Genomic DNA, 27863 nt, shown 5'->3' with positions numbered 1-27863 from the left:
ATACCAGATTGATAAGTGTTGGATATACATGGTGCCTGAAACTGCTCTATAAAGGAGGGTGCTAAAATAGTCTCTGAAATGTCCTAACGTCGTCATGTAGCCATCTCGTAAAGTGACAATCCAAAAAAGGAGTTACAGCAAAGGGTGATGCTGTACATGCACCTTGGGATTTTGCTCCCCTCCTCCCACCTCATTGGTCTGAGAAACACACCCTCTACTTCCAAATACAGATCTTCTAAAATAATCAGACTAATTTATTACAATAGATGGCCCATCTCCATATAGGGCTGAGCAACACTCTTTATATAGAGTGATGGAGACCAGGGGAGACAGACTAGGGGGAGACACAAGGCACTGGACATCCTGAAGGTAAGCATATATACATATCACCTCATTTGCTCACATTGTATATAGACTTTTTTTTTTTTTTTACTGTATTATTGACTGTATGTTTGTTTTACTCCATGTGTAACTCTGTGTCGTTGTATGTGTCGAACTGATTTGCTTTATCTTGGCCAGGTCGCAATTGTAAATGAGAACTTGTTCTCAACTTGCTTACCTGGTTAAATAAAGGTGAAAAAAAAAAAAAAAAAGAGGCAGTCTGCTGAGGAGGGCAAAGATAATCATCACAGGACCAAACAATTGTCATTACCACACATATGTGTTCAGTTGATTGATATTGTCTTTGTATTTGTCTATTTCATTCTCAGTCGAGATCCTTTCCACCAAACATATTCAAGGTGTGACCAAGGACAGGTAAGACTAATAGTCTTCTATTAGTATATAGGTATATAGGTTTTTAAATATAGGTTTTACAACCCGCCTCTTAGTGGTTTGCATGAAGACTTTCAATGTGTTCCATGACAACTATATATTACTATACTAATGTTTTATTTTGTTGTCTACTCATCAATCTAGTCAACTTGTATATGATGCATAATACGTCTTTCCGTATAGTAATTACATGTAGTCAGTGTCATCACTAACACAAGTTGTAGATTTGAGCTACAGTGGACCTAGCTACTTTTGGTCTGGTGTGAACCTCACATGTTTTGGTTTATTTTCAGTGTGTTATTGGTTTGCTGACCTTCATATTGTTCAGATAAAGTCCTATCAATCTAGGGTTCTAAATCTGGTAGCCCACCGGTGTTCTGCCTCGACCCTCGTGTCTTTTTTAGGCTATTATTTTGGGCCGTGGCTGCAAATCCAACTTTTTCGGCCTCACTCAAAGATGCAGAGCTTTCCGAAGCTTATGCGCAGATCCCGTTCTGCGAAAGTGTATATTCTCTACTTTATGAGCAGAGATCAGGCTACTCAAGCGAATGGCGCTTGTTTAATAATAAAGTTAGATCAAAGCTGAATCAGTGTCTGCAAGATCACATAACAAGCACCGTGACCATTCGCCTGAGTAGCCTGTTCGCTGCATCTAAAGGTGAGAATATGCACATGCGCAGAGGCTTCGGGAAGCTCCGGATGTTTTAGCACAGGGGACAAAAAATCCAGAAAAAGTTGGATCCACAGCCACTCCATATATTTGAAAGTTCTATTGGTCTGCCATGCTGGTACAGTATACTGTTCATATACAAAACAGACATAAAGTCATACTAATATCCAATATTCCAATTCATTTAGGTCTTTGGGGGAAATGTTTGGGACCGACTTTTAAAAATTAATTTAGTGAAGTATTAAGGCAAAATCAAAGGGCTGTAAAACATCCACATTCATGTTGAAGTGTTTAGAAACATATTCTATTCTTATTTACAATAATAGTAACTCCAAAATGACACAATACATTATTTACCATTAATTTCTATTGGGCAAAAAATTATCTGAAACAATACCAAAACGAACTGCAAATGCATCCAGCAAGTTTGTAGAGTCAAAAGCTTGATTTAATCATTGCATGCTAGGAATATGGGACCAATTACTAAACTTTTGACTACTTCATTTATAAGAATCTTTAGGTGTCAATAATTTTGATCCCTACCTTTTTGAAAAAAATAAATAATAATATCTTCCTCTATGCAATTGTATTAGTATAAAATAATACCATTTATTTTCTACAGTCAAGGGTGTCAATCATTTTGAACCCCACTGTACGCATTCAAAGCTCTGTTTCACAAATTTAAGAATGTGTGACATGTTGATGGCAGAGTTTGGGGTTGGCATTCATTTCAACCTGGTACTGTGTGTAAATAATATCCATGCTGCACTCTGTTTCTGTCTGCACAGGTTTAAGAATGGGGGACGCGTTGATGGCAGAGTTTGGTGCCGCAGCTTCCTATCTGCGTAAGTCAGACAAGGAGCGTATGGAATGCCAGACTAGACCCTTTGACATAAAGAGAGAGTGCTATGTGCCAGACCCTGAGGTTGAGTACGTCAAGGCCACAATCACCAGCAGAGATGGGGCTAAAGTCACCGTTGATACTGAGTTTGGAAAGGTAAATATTTTACTATTAAAAATCTTCTTAAAATATACTTTTGGTCATGTAGTGTATGTGGACACCTGTTTGTCGAACATCTCATTCCAAAATCATTGGCATTAATATGGAGTTGGTCCCCCCTTTGCTGCTATAACAGCCTCCAGTCCACTGGGAAGGCATTCCACTAGATGTTGAAACATTGCTGCGGAGACATGCTTCCATTCAGCCACAAGAGCATTAGTGAGGTCGGGCACTCATTAGTGAAATCGGGGACTGATATTGGGCGATTAGGCCTGGCTTGCAGTCAGCGTTCCAATTCATCCCAAAGGTGTTCAACGGGGTTGAGACCAGGGCTCGGTGCAGGCCAGCCAAGTTCTTCCACACCAATCTTGACAAACAATTTCTGTATGGAAAGGTGGCATCAGTTGACCAGGGCTGCTTTAGCAGGGCAAAAATGTGACTTGTTGGAAAGGTGGCATCCCCTACGACAGTGCCAAGTTTAAAGTCACAGAGCTCTACTGGAGATTGCATGGCCGTGTGCTCGATTTTATATACCTGTCAGCAACGGGTATGGCTGAAATAGCAGAATCCACTTATTTGAAGGGGTGTCCACATGAGCTAGTGTCACCATGAGTGACAGAACACAGCCGATCACAGCGCAACTAGAGAAAATGACCAACGTCTATGCTCTGTGCTTTCGCTGGCTGCCCCTCCACCACAGGAAGCACTGAGCTAGGCTGAAACAAAACGTTGCTTCCAGAGGCAGATTGGAACTCTGTAGTGAGTGTTACAACCGAGGACAGACCATTTTTACGAGCTACCCTCATCAGCATTCGCCGGTCCCGTTCTGTAAGCTTGTGTGGCCTACCACTCCGCGATGAGCTGCTGTTGCTCCTAAACGTTTCCACTTCCCAATAACAGCACTTACAGTTGACCAGGGCTGCTTTAGCAGGGCAAAAATGTGACTTGTTGGAAAGGTGGCATCCCCTACGACAGTGCCAAGTTTAAAGTCACAGAGCTCTACTGGAGATTGCATGGCCGTGTGCTCGATTTTATATACCTGTCAGCAACGGGTATGGCTGAAATAGCAGAATCCACTTATTTGAAGGGGTGTCCACATTGTTGTACACTATATATATAAAACTAAGAGCAGAATCCTGACTTGAGATCTTTAACTTTCATGCAAATCAGGCATTACATGTCAATTGATAATTTGTGAAAAATCAAGATAGGATTTGTGTCAAAAGTGAATACCTCTACACCTTGAAAATGAAACAAAATCATTTAATTTGCCCATCTTTCAGACTGTTACTGTGAAGGAGGATGACGTTCACCCCCAGAACCCGCCAAAGTTTGATAAAATTGAGGACATGGCGATGTTCACCTTCCTGCACGAGCCTGCTGTGCTGTTTAACCTCAAAGAGCGTTACGCAGCCTGGATGATCTACGTAAGTCAAGCCTGACTGCTAATATCTCCATTAAATCAAACATTCATTCAAATGAATGAAACTAAATCTGCATCTCCCTCGTCTTCCACAGACCTACTCAGGGCTGTTCTGTGTCACTGTCAACCCCTACAAGTGGCTGCCAGTGTACGATCAGTCTGTTGTCAATGCATACAGAGGCAAGAAGAGGACAGAAGCTCCTCCTCACATCTTCTCCATCTCTGACAATGCCTACCAGTACATGTTGTCAGGTAAAATATCACTTTTCCTTTTCATCTACATTGGCATATCAAATCATTTTTGTGTAATGACACATTTACTGATACTTCTCTTTCAACAGACAGGGAAAACCAGTCTGTTCTTATCACGTAAGTACATCAACCAAAGGTTATATTGATTTGAAGCTATTTAAGATTAAGATAAATTCTGAAACATCAACATTTGTATTTCAATCCCAGCGGAGAATCCGGTGCTGGAAAGACTGTGAACACCAAGAGGGTCATCCAGTATTTTGCCAGCATTGCTGCTGTCAGTGGAAAGAAAAGTGCTGCAGAAGAAAAAAAGGTAAACAGAAAATAGAATGCAAGTAAAACTTTTGTTTTACTTGTCCGAAAGCTCAAGTAACTTGTCCTTGAAAAGAGTAACAATAAAATAACTATAACGAGGCTATATACAGGGTGTACCAGTACCGAGTCAATGTGCGCGGGTACAGGTTATGACCTGTCAAGCCAGTTGCAGTGACACAGGAATGCCGGTGGAAAGTTATTTTAGGACATCGGACATGACAATGACATTAATACCTGCTAAATAGTTAACTAGCGAGATAGCCAATTCAAAACATATTGTGTAGTTTGGCTGGTTATCTAGTTAGCATGTAAATCTTGGTGGGCAAACTCTATAACATTTTTTGGGATATATGCCAGCAAAGCCACTACACAACACAATACATTACATTTACATTTAAGTCATTTAGCAGACGCTCTTATCCAGAGCGACTTACAAATTGGTGCATTCACCTTATGACCTCCAGTGGAACAGTAGTGCATCTAAATCTTTTCAGGGGAGGGGGTGAGAGGGATTACTTTATCCTATCCTAGGTATTCCTTAAAGAGGTGGGGTTTCAGGTGTCTCCGGAAGGTGGTGATTGACTCCGCTGTCCTGGCGTCGTGAGGGAGTTTGTTCCACCATTGGGGGGCCAGAGCAGCGAACAGTTTTGACTGGGCTGAGCGGGAACTGTACTTCCTCAGTGGTAGGGAGGCGAGCAGGCCAGAGGTGGATGAACGCAGTGCCCTTGTTTGGGTGTAGGGCCTGATCAGAGCCTGGAGGTACTGAGGTGCCGTTCCCCTCACAGCTCCGTAGGCAAGCACCATGGTCTTGTAGCGGATGCGAGCTTCAACTGGAAGCCAGTGGAGGGAGCGGAGGAGCGGGGTGACGTGAGAGAACTTGGGAAGGTTGAACACCAGACGGGCTGCGGCGTTCTGGATGAGTTGTAGGGGTTTAATGGCACAGGCAGGGAGCCCAGCCAACAGCGAGTTGCAGTAATCCAGACGGGAGATGACAAGTGCCTGGATTAGGACCTGCGCCGCTTCCTGTGTGAGGCAGGGTCGTACTCTGCGGATGTTGTAGAGCATGAACCTACAGGAACGGGCCACCGCCTTGATGTTAGTTGAGAACGACAGGGTGTTGTCCAGGATCACGCCAAGGTTCTTAGCGCTCTGGGAGGAGGACACAATGGAGTTGTCAACCGTGATGGCGAGATCATGGAACGGGCAGTCCTTCCCGGGAGGAAGAGCAGCTCCGTCTTGCCGAGGTTCAGCTTGAGGTGGTGATCCGTCATCCACACGGATATGTCAGCCAGACATGCAGAGATGCGATTCGCCACCTGGTCATCAGAAGGGGGAAAGGAGAAGATTAATTGTGTGTCGTCTGCATAGCAATGATAGGAGAGACCATGTGAGGTTATGACAGAGCCAAGTGACTTGGTGTATAGCGAGAATAGGAGAGGGCCTAGAACAGAGCCCTGGGGGACACCAGTGGTGAGAGCACGTGGTGTGGAGACGGATTCTCGCCACGCCACCTGGTAGGAGCGACCTGTCAGGTAGGACGCAATCCAAGCGTGGGCCGCGCCGGAGATGCCCAACTCGGAGAGGGTGGAGAGGAGGATCTGATGGTTCACAGTATCGAAGGCAGCCGATAGGTCTAGAAGGATGAGAGCAGAGGAGAGAGAGTTAGCTTTAGCAGTGCGGAGCGCCTCCGTGATACAGAGAAGAGCAGTCTCAGTTGAATGACTAGTCTTGAAACCTGACTGATTTGGATCAAGAAGGTCATTCTGAGAGAGATAGCGGGAGAGCTGGCCAAGGACGGCACGTTCAAGAGTTTTGGAGAGAAAAGAAAGAAGGGATACTGGTCTGTAGTTGTTGACATCGGAGGGATCGAGTGTAGGTTTTTTCAGAAGGGGTGCAACTCTCGCTCTCTTGAAGACGGAAGGGACGTAGCCAGCGGTCAGGGATGAGTTGATGAGCGAGGTGAGGTAAGGGAGAAGGTCTCCGGAAATGGTCTGGAGAAGAGAGGAGGGGATAGGGTCAAGCGGGCAGGTTGTAGGGCGGCCGGCCGTCACAAGACGCGAGATTTCATCTGGAGAGAGAGGGGAGAAAGAGGTCAGAGCACAGGGTAGGGCAGTGTGAGCAGAACCAGCGGTGTCGTTTGACTTAGCAAACGAGGATCGGATGTCGTCGACCTTCTTTTCAAAATGGTTGACGAAGTCATCTGCAGAGAGGGAGGAGGGGGAGGGGGAGGAGGATTCAGGAGGGAGGAGAAGGTTGCAAAGAGCTTCCTAGGGTTAGAGGCAGATGCTTGGAATTTAGAGTGGTAGAAAGTGGCTTTAGCAGCAGAGAGAGAAGAGGAAAATGTAGAGAGGAGGGAGTGAAAGGATGTCAGGTCCGCAGGGAGGCGAGTTTTCCTCCATTTCCGCTCGGCTGCCCTGTTCTGTGAGCTCGCAATGAGTCGTCGAGCCACGGAGCGGGAGGGGAGGACCGAGCCGGCCTGGAGGATAGGGGACATAGAGAGTCAAAGGATGCAGAAAGGGAGGAGAGGAGGGTTGAGGAGGCAGAATCAGGAGATAGGTTGGAGAAGGTTTGAGCAGAGGGAAGAGATGATAGGATGGAAGAGGAGAGAGTAGCGGGGAGAGAGAGCGAAGGTTGGGACGGCGCGATACCATCCGAGTAGGGGCAGTGTGGGAAGTGTTGGATGAGAGCGAGAGGGAAAAGGATACAAGGTAGTGGTCGGAGACTTGGAGGAGTTGCAACGAGGTTAGTGGAAGAACAGCATCTAGTAAAGATGAGGTCGAGCGTATTTCCTGCCTTGTGAGTAGGGGGAAGGTGAGAGGGTGAGGTCAAAGAGGAGAGGAGTGGAAAGAAGGAGGCAGAGAGGAATGAGTCAAAGGTAGGCGTGGGGAGGTTAAAGTCGCCCAGAACTGTGAGAGGTGAGCCGTCCTCAGGAAAGGAGCTTATCAAGGCATCAAGCTCATTGATGAACTCTCCGAGGGAACCTGGAGGGCGATAAATGATAAGGATGTTAAGCTTGAAAGGGCTGGTAACTGTGACAGCATGGAATTCAAAGGAGGCGATAGACAGATGGGTAAGGGGAGAAAGAGAGAATGACCACTTGGGAGAGATGAGGATCCCGGTGCCACCACCCCGCTGACCAGAAGCTCTCGGGGTGTGCGAGAACACGTGGGCAGACGAAGAGAGAGCAGTAGGAGTAGCAGTGTTGTCTGTGGTGATCCATGTTTCCGTCAGTGCCAAGACGTCGAGGGACTGGAGGGAGACATAGGCGGAGATGAACTCTGCCTTGTTGGCCGCAGATCGGCAGTTCCAGAGGCTACCGGAGACCTGGAACTCCACGTGGGTCGTGCGCGCTGGGACCACCAGATTAGGGTGGCCGCGGCCATGCGGTGTGGAGCGTTTGTATGGTCTGTGCAGAGAGGAGAGAACAGGGATAGACAGACACATAGTTGACAGGCTACACAAGAGGCTACGCTAATGCAAAGGAGATTGGAATGACAAGTGGACTACACGTCACGAGTGTTCAGAAAGTTAAGCTTACGTAGCAAGAATCTTATTGACTAAAATGATTAAAATGATACAGTACTGCTGAAGTAGGCTAGCTGGCAGAGGCTGCGTTGTTGACTATGTAGGCTAGCTGGCATTGGCTGCGTTGTTGACACTACACTAATCAAGTCGTTCCGTTGAGTGTAATAGTTTCTACTGTGCTGCTATTCGGGGCTAGCTGGCTAGCTAGCAGTGTTGATTACGTTACGTTGCGTTAAAAGAACGACAATAGCTGGCTAGCTAACCTAGGAAATCGCTCTAGACTACACAATTATCTTTGATACAAAGACGGCTATGTAGCTAGCTATGTAGCTAGCTACGATCAAACAAATCAAGCCGTTGTACTGTAATGAAATGAAATGAAAAATGTGATACTACCTGTGGAGCGAAGCGAAATGCGACCGGATTGTTGAGTGCAGAAGTTCTGTTCGGTAGACGTTGGCTAGCTGTTGGCTAGCTAGCAGAGTCTCCTGCGGACCGAGTGCAGATGCGACCGCTCGTTAATTGCACTAAAACGGTGACAAACAGTGTTCTGTAGATTGTCATCAAAGACTGTCATTCTTTGGATTTACGGTGCTTTCAAGACAACTGGGAACTCTGAAAAAACAGGGTTGAATCAAGATATCAGGGATCTTTAGGTCTGGAAGTCAGAGCTCTAGAAAGAGATCCAAGTTCCTGACTGGAATTCCGAGTTTGACGACCGTTCAAAACACAATTTCCCAGTCAGAATTCATTTTTTCCCCCCATAGTTCCCAGTTGTCTTGAACACACTGAAGTCGGAGATTTCCCAGTTCTGAGTTCCGAGTTGTTTTGAACCAGGCAGAATCCATGATGGATTGACAGAGTGGCCAATGTATTCAACAATTTCTGGCCCATGGTGTTGCTTGTGAATGTTTATCCTTTTAAGCTCGGAAAAGAGACCATTTCAGACAGATGTTTTCAACTCTTAAACCCAGACTTGGACCACACACCCTCTCCACCGAATTGCAGGCAGGGGAAGCAAAATAGTTATTGTTTTGCATCGCAATTAGCCACTCATTCCTTCCAATTCATTCCTTCCATTGTTGAATTTGCGATGTCTGACTTTTGTGTAATGTTTATGTCCAATGACCGATGAGCACCAATACGTTTTCTGTATAATTTATCTTCATATGACAGAGATTGAAAAGATTGTCGACGTGATTCATGATGATGACTGCTTGCCTAGCTAGCTAGCTAAGATTTTGAAAGTATGATGTTGACAACAGTCCAATCAAAGCTACTGTAGATATAACGTGATTTGACATCATTTTATCTTGACCTTGAGCCTTCTTGGACAGGTACATCTAATGTAACTCTATGGCAGCACCCTAGGGGGCTTGAACTACCTAGCTCTCCCTGAAGATTCTGCGATGAGCTAGTTTCCCCATGAGTTACAGAACACAGCCAATCACAGCGCAACTAGAGAAAATGACCAACGTCTATGCTCTGTGCTTTCGCTGGCTGCCCCTCCACCACAGGAAGCACTGAGCTAGGCTGAAACAATTTGGACCTGTCTTACTCAAGAGAACATGTTTGTATCCGGCTTTATTAACTAAATTATTTATTTTATTTTTAACATTGTTTGCAAACTGATATGTAACGTTAATTAATTCCAAAATGACATTCAAAATGGGCAAATAAATAAATACATTAGCTAAACATGTAGGGCTCAAAACAGGTGGGTCTCTGCCCCACCTGCATTGAATGATGGGTTGCCACTGTCTGTTGTTGTCTCTCTCTCTCCTCTGGCAAAGGCCCACTGGCACATGTAGGTGATGCAAACATCATGACCTTTCCAGGATTTTCATTGCTGATCAAAATGTTGGTATAATTGCGGAAATAACTCACTAACTAGCAATGTGGCTTTCTCGCGACTGCATGATTGAAAGACCACTCATGCCTGTCAATGAAGGCCTACAATAATTATACTCTTTGCTCTGCAGAGATTGGGAGAACAGTGTGCAACACATTGCATCCAGAGGACACTGATCCACTGATGACACACATTGTGGTTATTCTGTGATTCTTTTTACTTGTCCAGTCGGACAACTTAAATCTATATTCTTCTTGTCCAAGCGTTAATGTCGAGCCCTGTGATCATCAATATCTATCCTAAAGTAAAAAATGTTCATGGCTGGTTGAGCATATCAAATCAAATCAAATTTTATTAGTCACATGCGCGGAATCCAACACTTTACAGTGAAATGCTTACTTACGAGCACCATAACAAACAATGCAGTTTAAAAAAAATACAGATAAAAATAAGAAATAAAAGTAACAAGTAATTAAAGAGCAGCTGTAAAATAACAATAGCGAGACTATATACAGTGGTTACCGGTACCGAGTCAATTAGCGGGGGCACCGGTTAGTTGTGGTAATATGTACATGTTATTAGTGACTATACATAGATGATAACTACAGAGAGTAGCAGGGTTGTAAAAGGGGCAATGCAAAAAAAGCCATTTGATTAGATCCCATTTTATTAATGTAGTATTGGTGTTCATTGCAGCATTTTCACACTGTATGGATGTTGATTTCTAGGGGACACTGGAGGATCAAATCATCCAGGCCAATCCTGCCCTGGAGGCTTTTGGTAATGCCAAGACCATCAGGAATGACAACTCCTCTCGATTCGTAAGTTTGTTCTCTGTTTGCAGTCAAAGACCATTCAAATCTTATCCTATATTTTAATCTTATCTTTTATCTTCTCGATTTGAATTTTATAAGGATAATACTTTTATTAGGATCCCCATTAGTTGATGTCATGACGTCAGCTAATCTTCCTCGGGTCCATCAGCTAATCTTCCCTTTGGGACTGTATGTGTGCAACAGACCTGGGTTTAAATACTATTTGTTTTATTTCAAATACTTTCAGTGTTTAATTGAGCCTACCAGATAGGTGGGATTTAAACCCATTCAAGCTCAATCAAGCACACCGAAGGTATTCAAAAAGAAAACAACTACTACTTGAACCCAGATCTGGTGTGCTCATTCATTTCTACTTTTGACAATAACTTACAGGGTAAATTCATCCGAATTCATTTTGGAGTCAGTGGGAAGCTTTCGTCTGCTGACATTGAGACTTGTGAGTACAATAGTATATTTGCTCAGAATTGAACAGATCTCGTTGACGGGAAACACATTAACACCAAAAGCACTTTTCCATACTGATCAGATCTACTGGAGAAGTCACGTGTAACTTTCCAGCTCAAGGCTGAGAGAGATTATCACATCTTCTACCAGATCCTGTCCCAAAAGAAACCAGAACTGCTGGGTGAGTATTACATCATCAAACTGTGTACTGAGCAGGCTTGAGGTCCATTCTGAATTAAACTGAACATTTCTGATGAATTCCAATTAAATTATTATGGTGCAGCCAGCGCATGCAGTGTGCTACCCATCATTCCCAACCGTAAAACTCACAACATAATGTATTGTGATTTATGCCTTAATATTTCCTTTGTCCATGAGAAAGTTGCAATGATTTAAATGCCATTTAAGCACACAACATTGACATTTTGATGCACGAAAAACAATCTCCAGGTGCAGTTTTTCTAAACTTGATTAAGACTAATTTGGCGTCCTGTCTATTTCTAATATTACTGTTGTTTTGTTATTTTTGTACAATGCCAATTTTCCTAATAGTATGTTATGGCCTATTCCACAGCCTGAACACAATTAAACTGTGCTGTTCAAATATTTTCAGATATGCTACTCATCACCAGCAATCCCTATGACTACGCCTTCATCTCCCAAGGAGAGATTGCTGTAACTTCCATTAATGATGCAGATGAGCTAATGGCTACTGATGTGAGTAAAACATACTGTAAACACTGAGCGTCAAACCCTCAGGAACACCTTCCAAATATTGAGCTGCATCCCCTTTTGCATTCAGAACAGTCTACAATTCATTGGAGGATGGACTCAACAAGGTGTCAAAAGCGTTCCACAGGGATCCTGGCCCATGTTGAATCCAATGCATCTGAAAATTGTGTCAAATTGACTGGATGTCCTTTAGGTATTCTTGACAAACACGGAAGACTGCTGAGCGTGAAAAACCCAGCAGCAGTTGAAGTTCTTGACACTCAAACCAGCACGCCTGGCACCTACCACCATACCCCATTCTAAACGCACTTAAATCTTTTGTATTGCCCATTCAACCTCTGAATGGCACACATACACAATCCATGCCTCAATTGTTTCAAGGCTTAAAAATCCTTCTTTAACCTATCCCCTCCCCTTCATCTACACCGATTGAAGGTGACATTAATAAGGGATGAAATCTTTCACTGAACTCACCTGGTCAGTCTATTTCATGGAAAGAGCAGGTGCTCCTAATGTTTTGTACACTCACTGTATGTGTTAATAATCCAGTTGTATCCAACTCTCTCTCCAATACAAAACAATGGCTTTTATTTCGAAACTAGGATGCCTTTAATGTGCTTGGATTCTCCCAAGAAGAGATTAATGGCATTTATAAGCTGACTGGGGCCATCATGCACTACGGCAACTTGAAGTTCAAGAATAAGCAGCGGGAGGAGCAAGCAGAGGCAGATGGCACTGAGGGTGAGCACTGATTAAATACCTCTCACTTTAACATAATATTTGAAAAATCTGACAATCAGAGTGCCTCCTCCAACCATAAAACTTTGCCTTTCCAGATATTGACAAAGCTGCATATCTGATGGGCCTGAACTCTGCTGACCTGGTCAAGGGGCTGTGTCACCCAAGGGTCAAAGTAGGAAATGAGTGGGTCACCAAAGGTCAGAGTGTCGACCAGGTGAGTCTCAAAAAAGTTGTACATTTCCAGGAGATAATAATTTTGAGCATAAAACTTTTGTCTAGAGTTGCTAAAATGTTCATGCCTGTGATTCCTCATTGATGATGCCTTTTAGTCCAAGGCCTGATATGTGTCTGGGAAACTGTCCCTATGCGTATATGTGGAGTCTATGTTTTGGTAAATTATTTTCTCAACATTTTGTAGGTTAACTACTCCATTGGTGCACTGGCAAAGAAAATTTATGAGAACATGTTCCTCTGGATGGTGATAAGAATCAACCTTTCACTGGACACGAAGAACGCTCGCCAGCACTTCATTGGTGTGCTGGACATTGCTGGTTTTGAGATCTTTGATGTGAGTGATTTGATAAAAGGCCATGTCATGAAACTATTAATCTAAAACATTACAGCTGACAAAATAAAGTAACTGTAAACTTCTATTTCAGTTCAACACCTTTGAGCAGCTGTGCATCAACTTCACTAATGAGAAGCTGCAGCAGTTCTTCAACCACCACATGTTTGTGCTGGAGCAGGAAGAGTATAAGAAAGAGGGCATCGTCTGGGAGTTCATTGACTTCGGCATGGACTTGGCTGCCTGCATTGACCTCATTGAAAGGGTTGGTGTCTTCAGTTTCGCAGTAGTTTAATTTATATGATTGAATCTTTAGGATTTCAAACTTTACACGGGCAATCTTTATAAATGTGCTTCAACAACAAATTATTCTCATATTTATTATTTTGCCTTAGTATTCATTTATTTTAATTCATTTTCCCCTTTCAGCCCATGGGTATCATGTCCATCCTTGAAGAGGAGTGCATGTTCCCCAAGGCCAGTGATTCTACATTCAAAGCTAAGCTGTATGACACCCATCTGGGCAAAAATGCATGCTTCCAGAAGCCTAGGATTATTAAGGGTAGACCAGAGGCACATTTCTCCCTGGTTCACTATGCTGGCACTGTTGATTACAACATTGGTAACTGGCTGGTGAAGAACAAGGACCCGCTGAATGAGACTGTGGTCGGACTGTTCCAGAAGTCAAGTCTTAAGTTCCTGGCCAACCTCTTTGTGGGCTATGCTGGTGCAGAAGGAGGTACTATGTGTTTTTATCGGCAAAGACTACAAACCACAGAAATAAATACAAATGTACATGACAATAATATATTTAATTGATGTCATTATCATACAGCACCTGAAGAAAAAGCGGCTGGAGGAAAGAAGAAGAAAGGCTCTTCCTTCCAGACTGTGTCTGCATTGCACAGGGTAAATCTGACTTTAAATCAATATACTTCTGATGTTTTCAAATGGCAGCAAATAACAAATGTATTATATTTGTGCTAAATTTGACATGTCAGTTTGTTGTGGATTGGCATGATAGCATTAAATGCCGTTATGACTCGTGAGGTACTGGGAGTCATTTATGGAAAATTCTACATTTGTCATACTTACAGGAGAACTTGGGTAAACTCATGACCAACTTGAGGTCTACTCACCCTCACTTTGTGCGTTGCCTCATCCCCAACGAGACCAAAACTCCTGGGGCCATGGAGAATCCTCTGGTCATGCACCAGCTGCGCTGTAACGGTGTGCTGGAAGGCATCAGGATCTGCAGAAAGGGCTTCCCCAACAGGATCCTGTATGCTGACTTCAAACAAAGGTACAAATCATTATGCATTTCCTGTCCAAAATAAATTCAACTGTTTACCTATTCAGGTGTTCCATTTTTGAAGATAATTGCTTTCTGATTTAAATTCAGATATCGCATCCTGAATCCAAATGCTGTCCCTGAGGGTCAGTTCATGGACAACATGAAGGCAGCAGAAAAACTGCTGGGCTCTCTGGACATTGACCACACCCAGTACAGATTAGGACACACGAAGGTACGTTCTCTAAATAGATGAAAAACAATAGCAGCAATTATGGGGTCCAAGCATGACATTAAGAATACAACACCATCAGGTCGAACGGCGCAATGCCACTTGCTGATATACCACTGATCATGCTTACTACATATCATCTGTCTCTAGGCCAAATGGATCAAGTCAAAAGATACAAATATATACTTGGTGTAGCGCCACCATGTAGTAAGTCCAGATCTGGCTACATATAAGATATTAAAGGCATTGTACACATACTGTTTGAGATAGACCGTGCCAAATGTTATAAATCTTGGTCAACATGCTGGTTGTAAAATCAATTTCTCATTCTAAGGCCACCTTGTAGTCAATTTGTGCCTTTTTCGCACAGAGGCAAGACATCAACAATCTAAACATGACTATAAACATGGGGGATAACACATTCAAGTTAATTGTGGTCAACTGGCAGAAAAATACAATCCTACCGAATACAAGATGGTCCAACCACCACATTATGGTCTTTGTGTCTCATTAGGTGTTCTTCAAGGCTGGTCTCCTGGGTACCCTTGAGGAGATGAGAGATGACCGTCTCGCTCTTATCATCACTGGAATGCAGGCCCGATCACGTGGTCTACTTGCCAGAATTGAGTTCCAGAAAATTGTTGAACGCAGGTTGAAATAAGAGTAGATAAAACTTCTGCAGACAATATGGTGGAGGTGGAAAATGGTGTATAAAAAGCTACTTCTGTTCCATTTCACAGGGACGCCTTGCTTGTGATCCAATGGAACATTCGTGCCTTCATGGGTGTCAAGAATTGGCCCTGGATGAAGATGTACTTCAAGATTAAACCTCTGCTGAAGTCAGCAGAGACTGAGAAGGAGATGGCGAACATGAAGGAAGAATTCCTGAAGCTTAAAGAGGCTTATGCTAAAAGTGAAGCCCGTAGAAAGGAGCTGGAAGAGAAGATGGTCTCCCTTATCCAAGAGAAGAATGACCTGCAGATCGCTGTCCAAACTGTGAGTAACTTTAACTGCACTACCGTTACATTGCTGCACTCAAATCCTTTGTCAAAATTGCCTTAGCTAACTAGAGAAATGTAAAAACAGAGAAAGAGGAGACATGATTTGCTAAATAGGTATGTACAATCAGCGGAGCATTTGTAGTCTCCAAATATTTTGCCACCAAACACATTTCTGAGCTTTGGAGAATTTGATATACTTACAATATATTGACACATTGACAGTCAGAAGACACTATTGGTGATGCTGAAGAGAGATGCGAGGGTCTGATCAAGAGCAAAATCCAGCTTGAGGCCAAAGCCAAAGAGCTGACAGAAAGACTGGAGGATGAGGAGGAGATGAATTCAGAGCTGACTGCTAAGAAAAGGAAGCTGGAAGATGAGTGCTCAGAACTCAAGAAGGACATTGATGATCTGGAGCTCACTCTGGCTAAAGTGGAGAAGGAAAAGCATGCCACAGAGAACAAGGTAAAAGTTGTTCTTCATTATTGTATTGTTAAAACTCCAATTGATTGTTTTGGATGAAAACGTAACGACATTGTTTCCTTAGGTTAAAAACCTGACTGAAGAGATGGCAGCTCTGGATGAAATCATTGCCAAGCTGACCAAGGAGAAGAAGGCTCTGCAGGAGGCTCATCAGCAAACGTTGGATGACCTGCAGAGTGAGGAGGACAAGGTCAACACGCTGACCAAGGCCAAAGCCAAACTGGAACAGCAAGTTGATGATGTGAGTATTAAATAGGAATTCATAAAAAATTACAACAAAATAAGTAATATCCTAAAATAGCCTACAGCACAATATTGTTTAATATATCCTTTATCAGCTTGAAGGGTCTCTGGAGCAAGAGAAGAAGGTCAGGATGGACCTTGAGAGAGCCAAAAGAAAGCTGGAAGGAGACTTGAAGTTGACCCAGGAGAGCCTAATGGACCTGGAGAATGACAAGCAGCAAATGGAGGAGAGAATGAAGAAGTAAATGCAAACAATGCTTATAGAATATTATTCAGTAGAAAATGCTTTCTCAATAAGCATGTTCTTCTCAATAGGAAGGACTTTGAGATGAGCCAACTCAACAGCAAGATTGAGGATGAGCAGGCCATGGGTGCCCAACTCCAGAAAAAACTGAAGGAGCTGCAGGTATTTCAATAGCATTATTGAAAAGGGAATCTTTCTGTTACACTTGCAGAGATGTAAAGTAACGAATTACAACTACTCTCGTTCATTTAATTTAGTAGCTTTCCCGAGTATTTTTCAAAGTCAGTTATTTTATTCTAGTTGAGGAAAATGTTTTGTAACAGTATTCTACTTAAGGAAAATATTTCAGTAATCCTTGCACCCCTGATTTTAATTGCTTTGAATGTTTAATTTATTTTAAAATAAACTAACTTAGATCCTACTGTACATTCATTTCCTAGAGTACTTTTTCAATTTAATGCATGGAAAATATGTGTAACAACATTCAGATAATTAGCTCATTTTGCTAAGGTTATCAAGCTTAATGAAGTACCCAGAGTACTTTTTAAATTATCTACTGTTTACGTTTACTTGAGAAGGATATTTCAGTACTCTTTCCACCATTGTACACTTGACACTTGTTCTGTAAATCATAATTCCCTCCATTGCAGGCCCGCATTGAGGAGTTGGAGGAAGAGCTTGAGGCTGAGAGAGCTGCCCGTGCCAAGGTGGAGAAACAGAGAGCAGACTTGGCCAGAGAGCTGGAAGAGATCAGTGAGAGGCTGGAGGAAGCAGGTGGAGCCACTGCTGCCCAGATTGAGATGAACAAGAAGAGGGAGGCTGAGTTTCAGAAGGTGCGCAGAGACCTTGAAGAGGCTACTCTGCAGCATGAGGCTACAGCTGCCACTCTGAGGAAGAAAAATGCTGACAGTGTGGCTGACCTGGGAGAGCAGATTGACAACCTTCAGAGAGTGAAGCAGAAGCTGGAGAAGGAGAAGAGTGAGCTCAGGCTGGAGTTGGACGATGTGGTCTCCAACATGGAGCAGATTGTCAAGTCTAAAGTATGTGGTATCACTAAGCAATCAAAACGTGTTATCTGCACATGCTTTTAAATGATGCAATCTAGTGATGGTGTTCTGTCATTCAAAAAACAAATCTGTTTTTAGACAAACTTGGAGAAAATGTGCCGCACTCTCGAGGACCAGATGAGTGAATACAGGACGAAAGCTGAGGAAGGACAGCGATCCATCAATGATTTCACCATGCAGAAAGCAAAGCTTCAAACTGAGAATGGTATATTAACAAATAATATGGACATTCACATGAACAGCAACAACAGATAACCAAATAAATAATATAATTTGAAATAATTAGAATTGCATTAAAACAGGTGAACTTGCCAGACAGCTGGAGGAGAAGGACTCTCTGGTCTCCCAACTGACCAGAGGTAAGCAGTCCAACGTTCAACAGATTGAAGACCTCAAGAGACAACTAGAGGAGGAAGTCAAGGTATTTATACTAAAAATGCAGTGTCAATAATCAACTTCATTTAACCTCCGACATAATTTGATTCTTTACAAAAATGTCCTTACCAGGCAAAGAACGCACTTGCCCATGCAGTGCAGTCTGCTCGCCATGACTCAGACCTGCTGAGGGAGCAGTATGAGGAGGAGCAGGAGGCCAAGTCTGAGCTGCAGCGTGGCATGTCCAAGGCTAATGCTGAAGTGGCTCAGTGGAGAACCAAGTATGAAACTGATGCCATCCAGAAGACCGAGGAGCTTGAAGATGCAAAGTAAGGACGTTTTCTTACTTTTAAGGCTATTCAACTTTGGCTGAATTAGTGACACACAAAAGTACATGAATGATACTTGTGTTACCTGAGCGCATTCGGAAAGTATTCAGACCCCTTGACTTTTTCCACATTTTGTTACGTTACAGCATTATTATAAGATGGATTCAATTGTATTTTTCCCTAATCAATTTACACACAATACCCCATAACGACAAAGCAAAAACAGGTTTTTAGAAATTAATAGCAAAAAAAATACTGAAACATCCGATTTACGTTAATATTCAGACCCTTTACTCAGTACTTCGTTGAAACACCTTTGGCAGCGATTACAGCCTTGAGTATTCTTCGGTATGACGCTACAAGCTTGACACACCTGCATTTGGGAAGTGTCTCCCATTCTTCTCTGTAGATCCTCTCAAGCTTGGGTGGGGAGCGTTGCTGCACAGTTATATTCAGGTCTCTCCAGAAATGTTCGATCAGGTTCAAATCCGGGCTCTGGCTGGGCAAATCAAGGACATTCAGAGACTTGTCCCGAAGCAACTCCTGTGTTGTCTAGGCTGTGTGCTTAGGGTCATTGTCCTGTTGGAAGGTGAACCTTTCCACCAGTTTTAGGTCAGAGCGCTCTTGAGCAGGTTTTCATCAAGGATCTCTCTGTACTTTGCTCCGTTCATCTATCCCTCAATCCTGACTAGTCTCCCAGTCCCTGCCGCTGAAAAACATCCCAACACAATGCTTCACCGTAGGGATGGTGCCAGGTTTTCTCCAGACATAGCGCTTGGCATTCAGGCCAAAGAATTCAATCTTGGTTTCATCAGACCAGAGGATCTTATACTCATGGTTTGAGAGTCCTTTAGGTGCCTCTTGGCAAACTCCAAGCAGGCTGTCATGTGCCTTTTACTGAGGAGTGGCATCCGTCTGGAAATTCTACCATAAAGGCCTGGTTGGTGGAGTGCTGCAGAGATGGTTGTCCTTCTGGAAGGTTCTCCCATCTCCACAGAGGAACTCTGGAGCTCTGTCAGAGTGACCACAGGGTTATTGGTTACCTCCCTACAAAAGGCCCTTCTCCCCCGATTGCTCAGTTTGGCCGGGCGACCAGCTCTAGGAAGAGTCTTGGTGGTTCCAAACGTCTTTCATTTAAGAATGATGGAGGCTACAGTGTTCTTGGCATCCTTCAATGCTGCAGATATTTTTTGGTACCCTTCCCCAGATCTTTCCCTCGACACAATCCTCTCTCAGGGCTCTACAAACAATTCCTTCAACCTCATGGCTTGGTTTCAGCTCTGACATGCACTGTCAACTGTTGGACCTTATATAGACAGGTGTGTGTCTTTCCAAATTACGTCCAAACAATTGAATTTACCACAAGTGGACTCCAGTCAAGTTGTAGAAACATCTCAAGGATGATCAATGGAAACAGGATGCACCTGAGCTCAATTTCGAGTCTCATAGCAAAGGGTCTGAATACTTATGTAAATAAGGTATTTCTTTTTTGGTTTGAAATTTGCTAAAATTGATAAAAACCTGTTTTTGTTTTGTCGTTATTGGTTATTGTGTGGATTGATGAGAAAAATATATAATTGAATACATTTTTGAATAAGTCTGTAACGTAACAAAATGTAGAAAAAGTCAAGTGGTCTGAATACTTTCCGAATGCACCGTACAAAAAAGGCAGATGTCTTAAATATTTCTCATCTATGTTAATCCAGGAAGAAGCTGGCTCAGCGTCTGCAGGATGCAGAGGAGGCTGTGGAAGCTGTTAATGCTAAATGCTCCTCCCTGGAGAAGACTAAACACAGACTCCAGAATGAGATTGAAGATCTCATGGTGGATGTGGAGAGATCCAATGCAGCTGCTGCCGCTCTGGACAAAAAGCAAAGGAACTTCGACAAGGTAAGACAATTAATTGTAGACAAGTCCAATTAGCCTTCATTATAGTACATGATAGGGGCAGCAGGTAGCCTAGTGGTTAGAGAAGTAGACCAGCAACTTCAGACTGGAAAACCTGGTGCGGAGTGAGCCGGTAACCGGAGGTTTGCTGACATCATCCTACCATCGCCTGCAGTTGTGACCTTGAGCAAGGCACTTAACCCCCTATAATTGCTTCAGGGGCACAGAACTGCGGCTGACCCATTGCTTCCTGCAACTGTGTGTCTCGGGGCTTGGGTTGTGACCGTCTTTCCGCTGTTAGTTAATGGACAATAAAGTACATCTTAGCCTAATCATATACTGTACTGAAACCACTTATCTTTCCAGGTCCTGGCTGAGTGGAAGCAGAAGTTTGAAGAGGCTCAGACCGAGCTGGAGAGCTCCCAAAAAGAGGCCAGATCTCTCAGCACTGAACTCTTCAAACTCAAGAACTCTTATGAGGAATCTCTGGATCATCTGGAGTCCATGAAAAGGGAGAACAAGAACCTTCAAGGTCAGAGGATATGCATTATTAGATGCACGGCATAGGGGAGCCCACGTTCCTTCCTTGATTTGAAGGGCACAATTCACAATTGTTACACTGATCTAAAACAATGCATACATCCGCAATGCTTTAGGTTAGAAAACAAGCAGCAAACTGCCAGAGAAAGGCACAACTCTGATGAACATGGGAATGTATTTGGTTGTCTCTATGACATTCAGAAGCTGACCTTCTAAAGTCGAGGAGTTAAAAAAATTGTACTTTGTTTGGGAAGTCATCTTCAGTGAGGGCCCAAAAAGGTGACACGTTTTTTTTCTTCACAGAAACTTGCTGCTTTAAAGTGAACATTTCTAGTGACATTCAGGCTTGATCCCTTCTTGAAATGCAGGTTTAAACTGTGTACTAATTAAACCACAAAGATTATTATCGACATGATCAGTCTCTGTGTAAACTAAAAAGTGGTTAATGTGAACCTAACTCATAGCTAAAAATGTTAAGGAAAGCTATCAAATGTTATTTGTTGCCTAGGCTTTACTGCAAATGACACTCAAGTCCACAGAACAAACAACTGATACTGCTGTTAGCCATGACAGCCTTTATAATAGAACGCATGTGACCACAAACACACACTAAATATTGCACTTGGGAAAAAAACATTGTAAAGTACAAACAAACATCCATTCTATTTCTGCTCTATTACAGCGACTACGATTATAGTCGCAGTGGTCTAAGATACTGCATCGCGGAGCTAGAGGTGTCACTACAGACCCTGGTTTGATCCCAGGCTTTGTCGTAGCCAGCCGCGACAGGGAGACCCATGATGCGGTGCACAATTGGCCCTGCGTCGTCTGGGTTTATGGGAGGGTTTGGCTAGCCGAGATGTCCTTGTCCCATCGCGCTCTAGCGACTCCTTGTTGCGGGCTGGGTACATGCATGCTGACTTTGGTCGCCAGTATGGTGTTTCCTCTGACACATTGGAGCGGCTAGCTTCCGGGTTAAGCGAGCAGTGTGTCAAGAAGCAGTGCAGTTTCGCACTGCTTGAGGACGCATGGCTCTCGACCTTCGCCTCTCCAAAGTCCGTATGGGAGTTGCAGCATTGGGACAGTACTCTAACTACCAATTGGATATCACGAAAAAGGGGTAAAAAGTCAAAACAAAAGAAATATATAACATTCACTGAGTAAAAAGTAAAATACTCACAAAATGTTACAGTATGTGAAGTTCAACACAACAAAATGTGAGAAAAAGGGAAAGTGTATGGTGTTCCTTTCACCACTATAGTGGCATCCAACTTAAGCCAGGCCAAGCTCCAGCTACACTTGATTCCTGAAACCACTTGTTTAACAAGCAACGCCTCATTTTCACCAAATTCTCTCATTCTGAAAATTAACCACATAGAGGGAAAACATTAGTTTATATCTATATCTATTTTTGGACACCGATTGTGGCCAAATGTATTACTTTTTTAAACCTATATTTAACTAGGCAAGTCAGTTAAAGAACACATTCTTATTTTCAATGACGGCCTAGGAACTGTGGGTTAACTGCTTGTTTAGGAACAGAACGACAGATTTGTACCTTGTCAGCTCGGGGATTCGATATGGCAACCTCCGGTTACTAGTCCAACGCTCTAACCACCTGCCTTACATTGCACTCCACGAGGAGCCTGCGTGGCATGCGAGTGCAGCAAGCCTGCGTGGCACGCGAGTGCAGCAAGAAGCCAAGGAAAGTTGCTAGCTAGCATTAAACTTATCTTATAAAAAACAACCAACCTTAACATAATCACTAGTTAACTACACATGGTTGATGGTATTACTAGTTTATCTAGCGTATCCTGAGTAGCATATAATAGATGCGGTGTCTGTTAATTTCTCATCGATTCACAGCCTACTTCTCCAAATGGGTGATGATTTAACAAGCGCATTCATGAAAAAAGCTCTGCCGTTGCACCAATGTGTACCTAACCATAAACACCAATGCCTTTATTTAAAATCAATACACAAGTATATGTTTTTAAACCTGCATATTTAGTTAATATTGCTTGCTAACATGACTTTCTTTTAACTAGGGAAATTGTGTCAAATTGTGTTCCGTGCAAGCAGTCAGGGTATATGCAGCAGTTTGGGCCACCTGGCTCGTTGCGAAGTGTGTGAAAACCATTTATTCCTAACAAAGACCGTAATTAATTTGCCAGAATTGTACATAATTATGACATAACATTGAAGGTTGTACAATGTAAAAGCAATATTTAGACTTGGGGATGCCACCCGTTAGATAAAATACAGAACGGTTCCGTATTTCACTAAAATAATAAACGTATTGTTTTCGAAATGATAGTTTCCGGATTTGACCATATTATTGACCGAAGGCTTGTATTTCTGTGTGTTATTATGTTATAATTAAGTCTATGATTTGATATTTGATAGAGCAGTCTGACTGAGCGGTGGTAGGCAGCAGCAGGCTCGTAAGCGTTCATTCAAACAGCACTTTCGTGCATTTGCCAGCAGCTCTTCGCTGTGCTCCAAGCATTGAGCTGTTTATTACTTCAAGCCTATCAACTTCCGAGATTAGGCTGGTGTAACCGATGTGAAATGGCTAGCTAGTTAGTGGGGTGCATGCTAATAACGTTTCAATCGGTGACGGCACTCGCTCTGAGACCTTGAAGTAGTTGTTCCCCTTGCTCTGCAAGGGCCGCGGCATTTGTGGAGCAATGGATAACAATGCTTCGAGGGTGGCTGTTTTCAATGTGTTCCTGGTTCGAGCCCAGGTAGGGGCGAGGAGAGGGACGGAAGCTATACTGTTACACTGGCAATGCTAAAGTGCCTCTAAGAACATCCAAAAGTCAAAGGTATATGAAATACAAATGGTAAAGAGATAAATAGTCCTATAATTCCTATAATAACTGCAACCTAAAACTTCTTACCTGGGAATATTGAAGACTCATGTTAAAAGGAACCACCAGCTTTTGTATGTTCTCATGTTCTGAGCAAGGAACTTGAACGTTAGCTTTTTTACATGGCACATATTGCACTTTTACTTTCTTCTCCAACACTTTGATTTTGCATTATTTAAACCAAATTGAACATGTATCATTATTTATTTGAGGCTAAATAGATTTTATTGATATATTATATTAAGTTAAAATAAAAGTGTTCATTCAGTATTCTTGTAATTGTCATTACTACAAATAAATAAATAAATAAAAATTTGTCGATTCATCGGTATCGGCGTTGAAAAATCATAATCGGTCGACCTCTAGTCAGTAGTGATCAAAACGTCCATATTAGACAAAAACATTTATAAAAAATGATCATCGGATCTATACGAATCAAGTATGTTACCTATTTTGGATTCAAAACTAATTTCGCCTAAAGGTGACTAGTTTGCATCCCTGTATCTTATACAATGTGTGACTCTGTCACTATCAAATCTAATCACTTTCTGTAAAAGAGAATATGTATAATTAAATTGAGTTTATATAAATTATCATAATAAAACATATTTGGTAGCGGAATAATAACACTTGGGGAAATTGGGTCAATTTATTATCCTTCTTCTTCTTATTATTATCCTTCGTCTTCTTCTCCTTCTTCTTATCACTAAATAGCATAACCTAGACAATTAAAGATGGAAAATACAACAACATCAGAGATAACAAATATTCTGATGAACAATTACATTTTTCCACAGAGGAAATTTCTGACCTGACTGAGCAACTTGGTGAGGGAGGAAAGAGCATCCATGAGCTGGAGAAAATCCGTAAACAGCTGGAGCAGGAGAAGGCTGAGATACAGTCTGCTTTAGAGGAAGCTGAGGTAAGAATAGAAAACATTTACTGATAGTGAAAGTTCCAGAATTGAATTGTAAAATCTTCTAAACTATGGGTGGCTGTGTTCTCATAGGGCTCCCTAGAGCATGAGGAGGGCAAGATCCTGAGAGCACAGCTGGAGTTCAATCAGGTCAAAGCTGACATTGAACGGAAGCTGGTGGAGAAGGATGAGGAGATGGAGATGAATAAGAGGAACCAGCAGAGAGTGGTGGATACCCTGCAAAGCTCCCTGGAGTCAGAGACTCGCAGCAGGAATGAAGCTCTCAGGCTGAAGAAGAAGATGGAGGGAGATCTCAATGAGATGGAGATCCAGCTCAGCCAGGCCAACAGGCAGGCAGCAGAGGCCCAGAAGCAACTTAAGGGTCTTCATTCCCATCTGAAGGTAACACCTCCACAACATTGTGAATTAAAAACATTGATTGTGCCTTCACAAAAAGCCAAACCACACTGTGAAACAAAATATAGTAAAATCATAAATTATCTCTACAGGATTCTCAAATGCAGCTGGATGATGCTCTTCGTGGCAATGATGATCTGAAGGAGAACATTGCTATTGTAGAGAGACGCAACAACCTGATGCAGGCTGAACTGGATGAGCTGAGAGCCATGGTGGAGCAGACTGAGAGAGGCCGCAAACTGGCTGAGCAGGAACTGCTGGATGTTAGTGAGAGAGTTCAGCTGCTGCACTCACAGGTAAGACGGTAATAGATAACAATTCGTGTTCTCCTTAAAATGTCTGCGATTTGAGATTTGCTGAGGTTATATTAAAAGGAATTTGTCATATATATGTGTAGAACACCAGCCTGTTGAGCCAGAAGAAGAAGCTAGAGGGTGACACATCCCAGCTTCAGAATGAAGTGGAGGAGGCTGTGCAGGAGTGCAGAAATGCTGAGGAAAAGGCCAAAAAGGCCATTACTGATGCTGCCATGATGGCAGAGGAGCTGAAGAAGGAGCAGGACACCAGTTCTCATCTGGAGCGCATGAAAAAGAACATGGAGCAGACCATCAAGGACCTGCAGCACCGCCTGGATGAAGCTGAACAAATTGCCATGAAAGGTGGCAAGAAGCAGATCCAGAAGCTGGAGTCCAGAGTAAGTGTCTGAGGCCCAGCTACATAATCTTCTATTAATTCTAAATCATTTTTTCATATTTCTAGCTTTAATATTAAAAGCAGTGGTAACTAACAACGTAAATGGAATTAATGTGTTAACATTCATAATTTCTTTCTAGGTGAGGGAGCTAGAGAGTGAAGTGGAAATGGAGCAAAGGAGGAGCAGTGATTCTGTGAAAGGTGTCCGTAAATATGAGAGACGCATCAAGGAGCTCACCTACCAGGTACATCACATATTTTAATTTGACAGTGCATTATTAACATGCTAAGAATCAAATGCAAGACACACAAATTACATTTTTTTCCTTTCTTTTTGGGTACAGACTGAGGAAGACCGTAAGAATTTGTCCCGTCTTCAGGACCTGGTGGACAAACTGCAGCTGAAGGTCAAATCCTACAAGAGAACTTCAGAGGAGGCTGTAAGTAGAAAATGTTCCATCATCCAACTAATTCATCTGTAATTCTCAAATTGTTGTGTTTGCTAAAAACTTAAATCATACTTAAAACATTAAAACATTTCACAGGAAGAACAAGCCAATTCTAATTTGGGCAAGTTCCGCAAGATTCAGCATGAACTGGATGAGGCAGAGGAGAGGGCTGATATTGCTGAGTCTCAGGTTAACAAGATGAGAGCCAAGAGTCGTGATTCCGGCTCCAAGGTCAGTAAAGTTACTTTTTCAAGAGTCTGAAAGGATCATTTGCAAACATCCCATGTACTGTAGTGTAGATGGCAAAAAACTAAACTTGGAATAGCTTTAAGGCATATTACATCAAATAGCTATTCGCATTATCGTTATCTATATTCCTGTTTTTTAGAGGAGTTCCCCTTTAATTTAATTGTCTCATCCTAAAATTGTTTTAGATTACTCCTTCAATTTGTTCCACAAACAGGTTTAACGATTTTCTGCGGTACATCCTGTAGTTGAAGAGCAGCAATCTATTGAACTTAGTAGGAAATCAAATAAATGTATTGCCCAAGATTATCATAATACATTAACAAAATCCATCAGTGATTCGTATTTTCCTTAAACTTTCTGAAGAGGCAACTTTCTGAAGAGGCAACGCAGGAATGCCCCTTTCTTTGTGTGCGTGTTTGTCTGTTTTTTTTTTTAGCAAACTCCGTAATTACATGTGTGGTACAGAAAGACCACTAACCAAACAAGTCTTTTGCTGGTGCCCAGTTGAATTAAATGGTATCTACACCCAGATTTTTCCCAGACCTCAAAAGTGGTCTCCTGATGTAGTTAAACCATTGTTGTGGACTTAGAACATCCAATTTAGTTGTTTTTCTATTAAAATGTGCAATTTTGAGAGCAAAAAACAGAAAAAACTGGGCAAAAAACAGAAACATGGATTGACAAAACGGAAAAAAAACTGAATTTGGAAAAAAACTGAATTAGGCAAAAAATGTAACAGATTTCATAACTTATTTTTTTGTGACCATTGAATTATTTAATTGCACATAATTGCTCTAAAATAGCATTGCACTTCTGTTGTCATCATCATTTTTAAATTTTTTTTTTACCTTTATTTAGCTAGGCAAGTCAGCTAACAAATTCTTATTTACAATGACGGCCTACACAAGCCAAACCCTAACAACACTGGGCCAATTGTGCGCCACCCTATGGGACTCCCAAACACGGCCGGTTGTGATACAGCCTGGAATCGAACCAGCGTATGTAGTGACAACTCTAGCACTGAGATGCAGAGCCTTAGACCCCTGTGCCACTCGGGAGCTTGAAAATGACGCTTTTTTTCTGCTGAATGTGTAGGAAAGGAAAACTATAGTTGCATGCCCCTGATCACTCTATTGAAGCAAAAGAAACCTGTGGACTTTCAATATAAAACGCAAAACTAAATGGTTTAAAACATTTTTTGATGGTCTGATGGTTTTAAAAATACAGATTTCTAAAAACTAACACAAACCATTTACCATAATATACATACTGTACATACCTGTTGAAGTTTCCATCCATATAATTTTAAGGACACAGTATATGGCAGTATAAAATGTTTTCCTTCACACAGTAATATTAAAAAATGCTCATGATCAATCCATCTTCTCTGTCACAGAAAGGAAAGGATGAAGAGTGAGGCCAAGAGTTGTGATGCCAGCTGTCAG

At 42.4% G+C, this 27863-nt stretch overlaps 1 protein-coding gene across 1 annotated transcript; it reads left to right on the top strand.

Moving 5' to 3' along the window:
* Positions 1 to 314: 314 nt before the first annotated feature.
* On the top strand, positions 315 to 27863 carry LOC115104847 (myosin-7-like). The gene is made up of 39 exons (XM_029626176.2): positions 315 to 369; positions 711 to 756; positions 2233 to 2441; positions 3728 to 3871; positions 3963 to 4119; positions 4209 to 4236; positions 4327 to 4432; positions 10540 to 10632; positions 11020 to 11083; positions 11174 to 11272; positions 11705 to 11808; positions 12426 to 12564; positions 12660 to 12778; positions 12983 to 13132; positions 13224 to 13394; positions 13559 to 13868; positions 13965 to 14038; positions 14227 to 14432; positions 14532 to 14655; positions 15167 to 15303; positions 15393 to 15648; positions 15876 to 16118; positions 16201 to 16377; positions 16475 to 16620; positions 16695 to 16785; positions 17274 to 17663; positions 17769 to 17895; positions 17993 to 18111; positions 18198 to 18394; positions 20101 to 20284; positions 20648 to 20813; positions 24492 to 24616; positions 24704 to 25012; positions 25120 to 25323; positions 25425 to 25721; positions 25861 to 25965; positions 26065 to 26160; positions 26266 to 26400; positions 27815 to 27863. The coding sequence occupies exons 3-39, from the start codon at positions 2241 to 2243 to the stop codon at positions 27833 to 27835; spliced, it is 5814 nt and encodes a 1937-aa protein (XP_029482036.1). The 5' UTR covers positions 315 to 369; positions 711 to 756; positions 2233 to 2240; the 3' UTR covers positions 27836 to 27863.

This window comes from Oncorhynchus nerka, linkage group LG22, assembly GCF_034236695.1.
Source record: "Oncorhynchus nerka isolate Pitt River linkage group LG22, Oner_Uvic_2.0, whole genome shotgun sequence".
Classification (NCBI taxonomy): domain Eukaryota; kingdom Metazoa; phylum Chordata; class Actinopteri; order Salmoniformes; family Salmonidae; genus Oncorhynchus; species Oncorhynchus nerka.
Note: the sequence above shows the minus strand (reverse complement) of the source record. Positions and strands in the feature narration are given on the sequence as shown.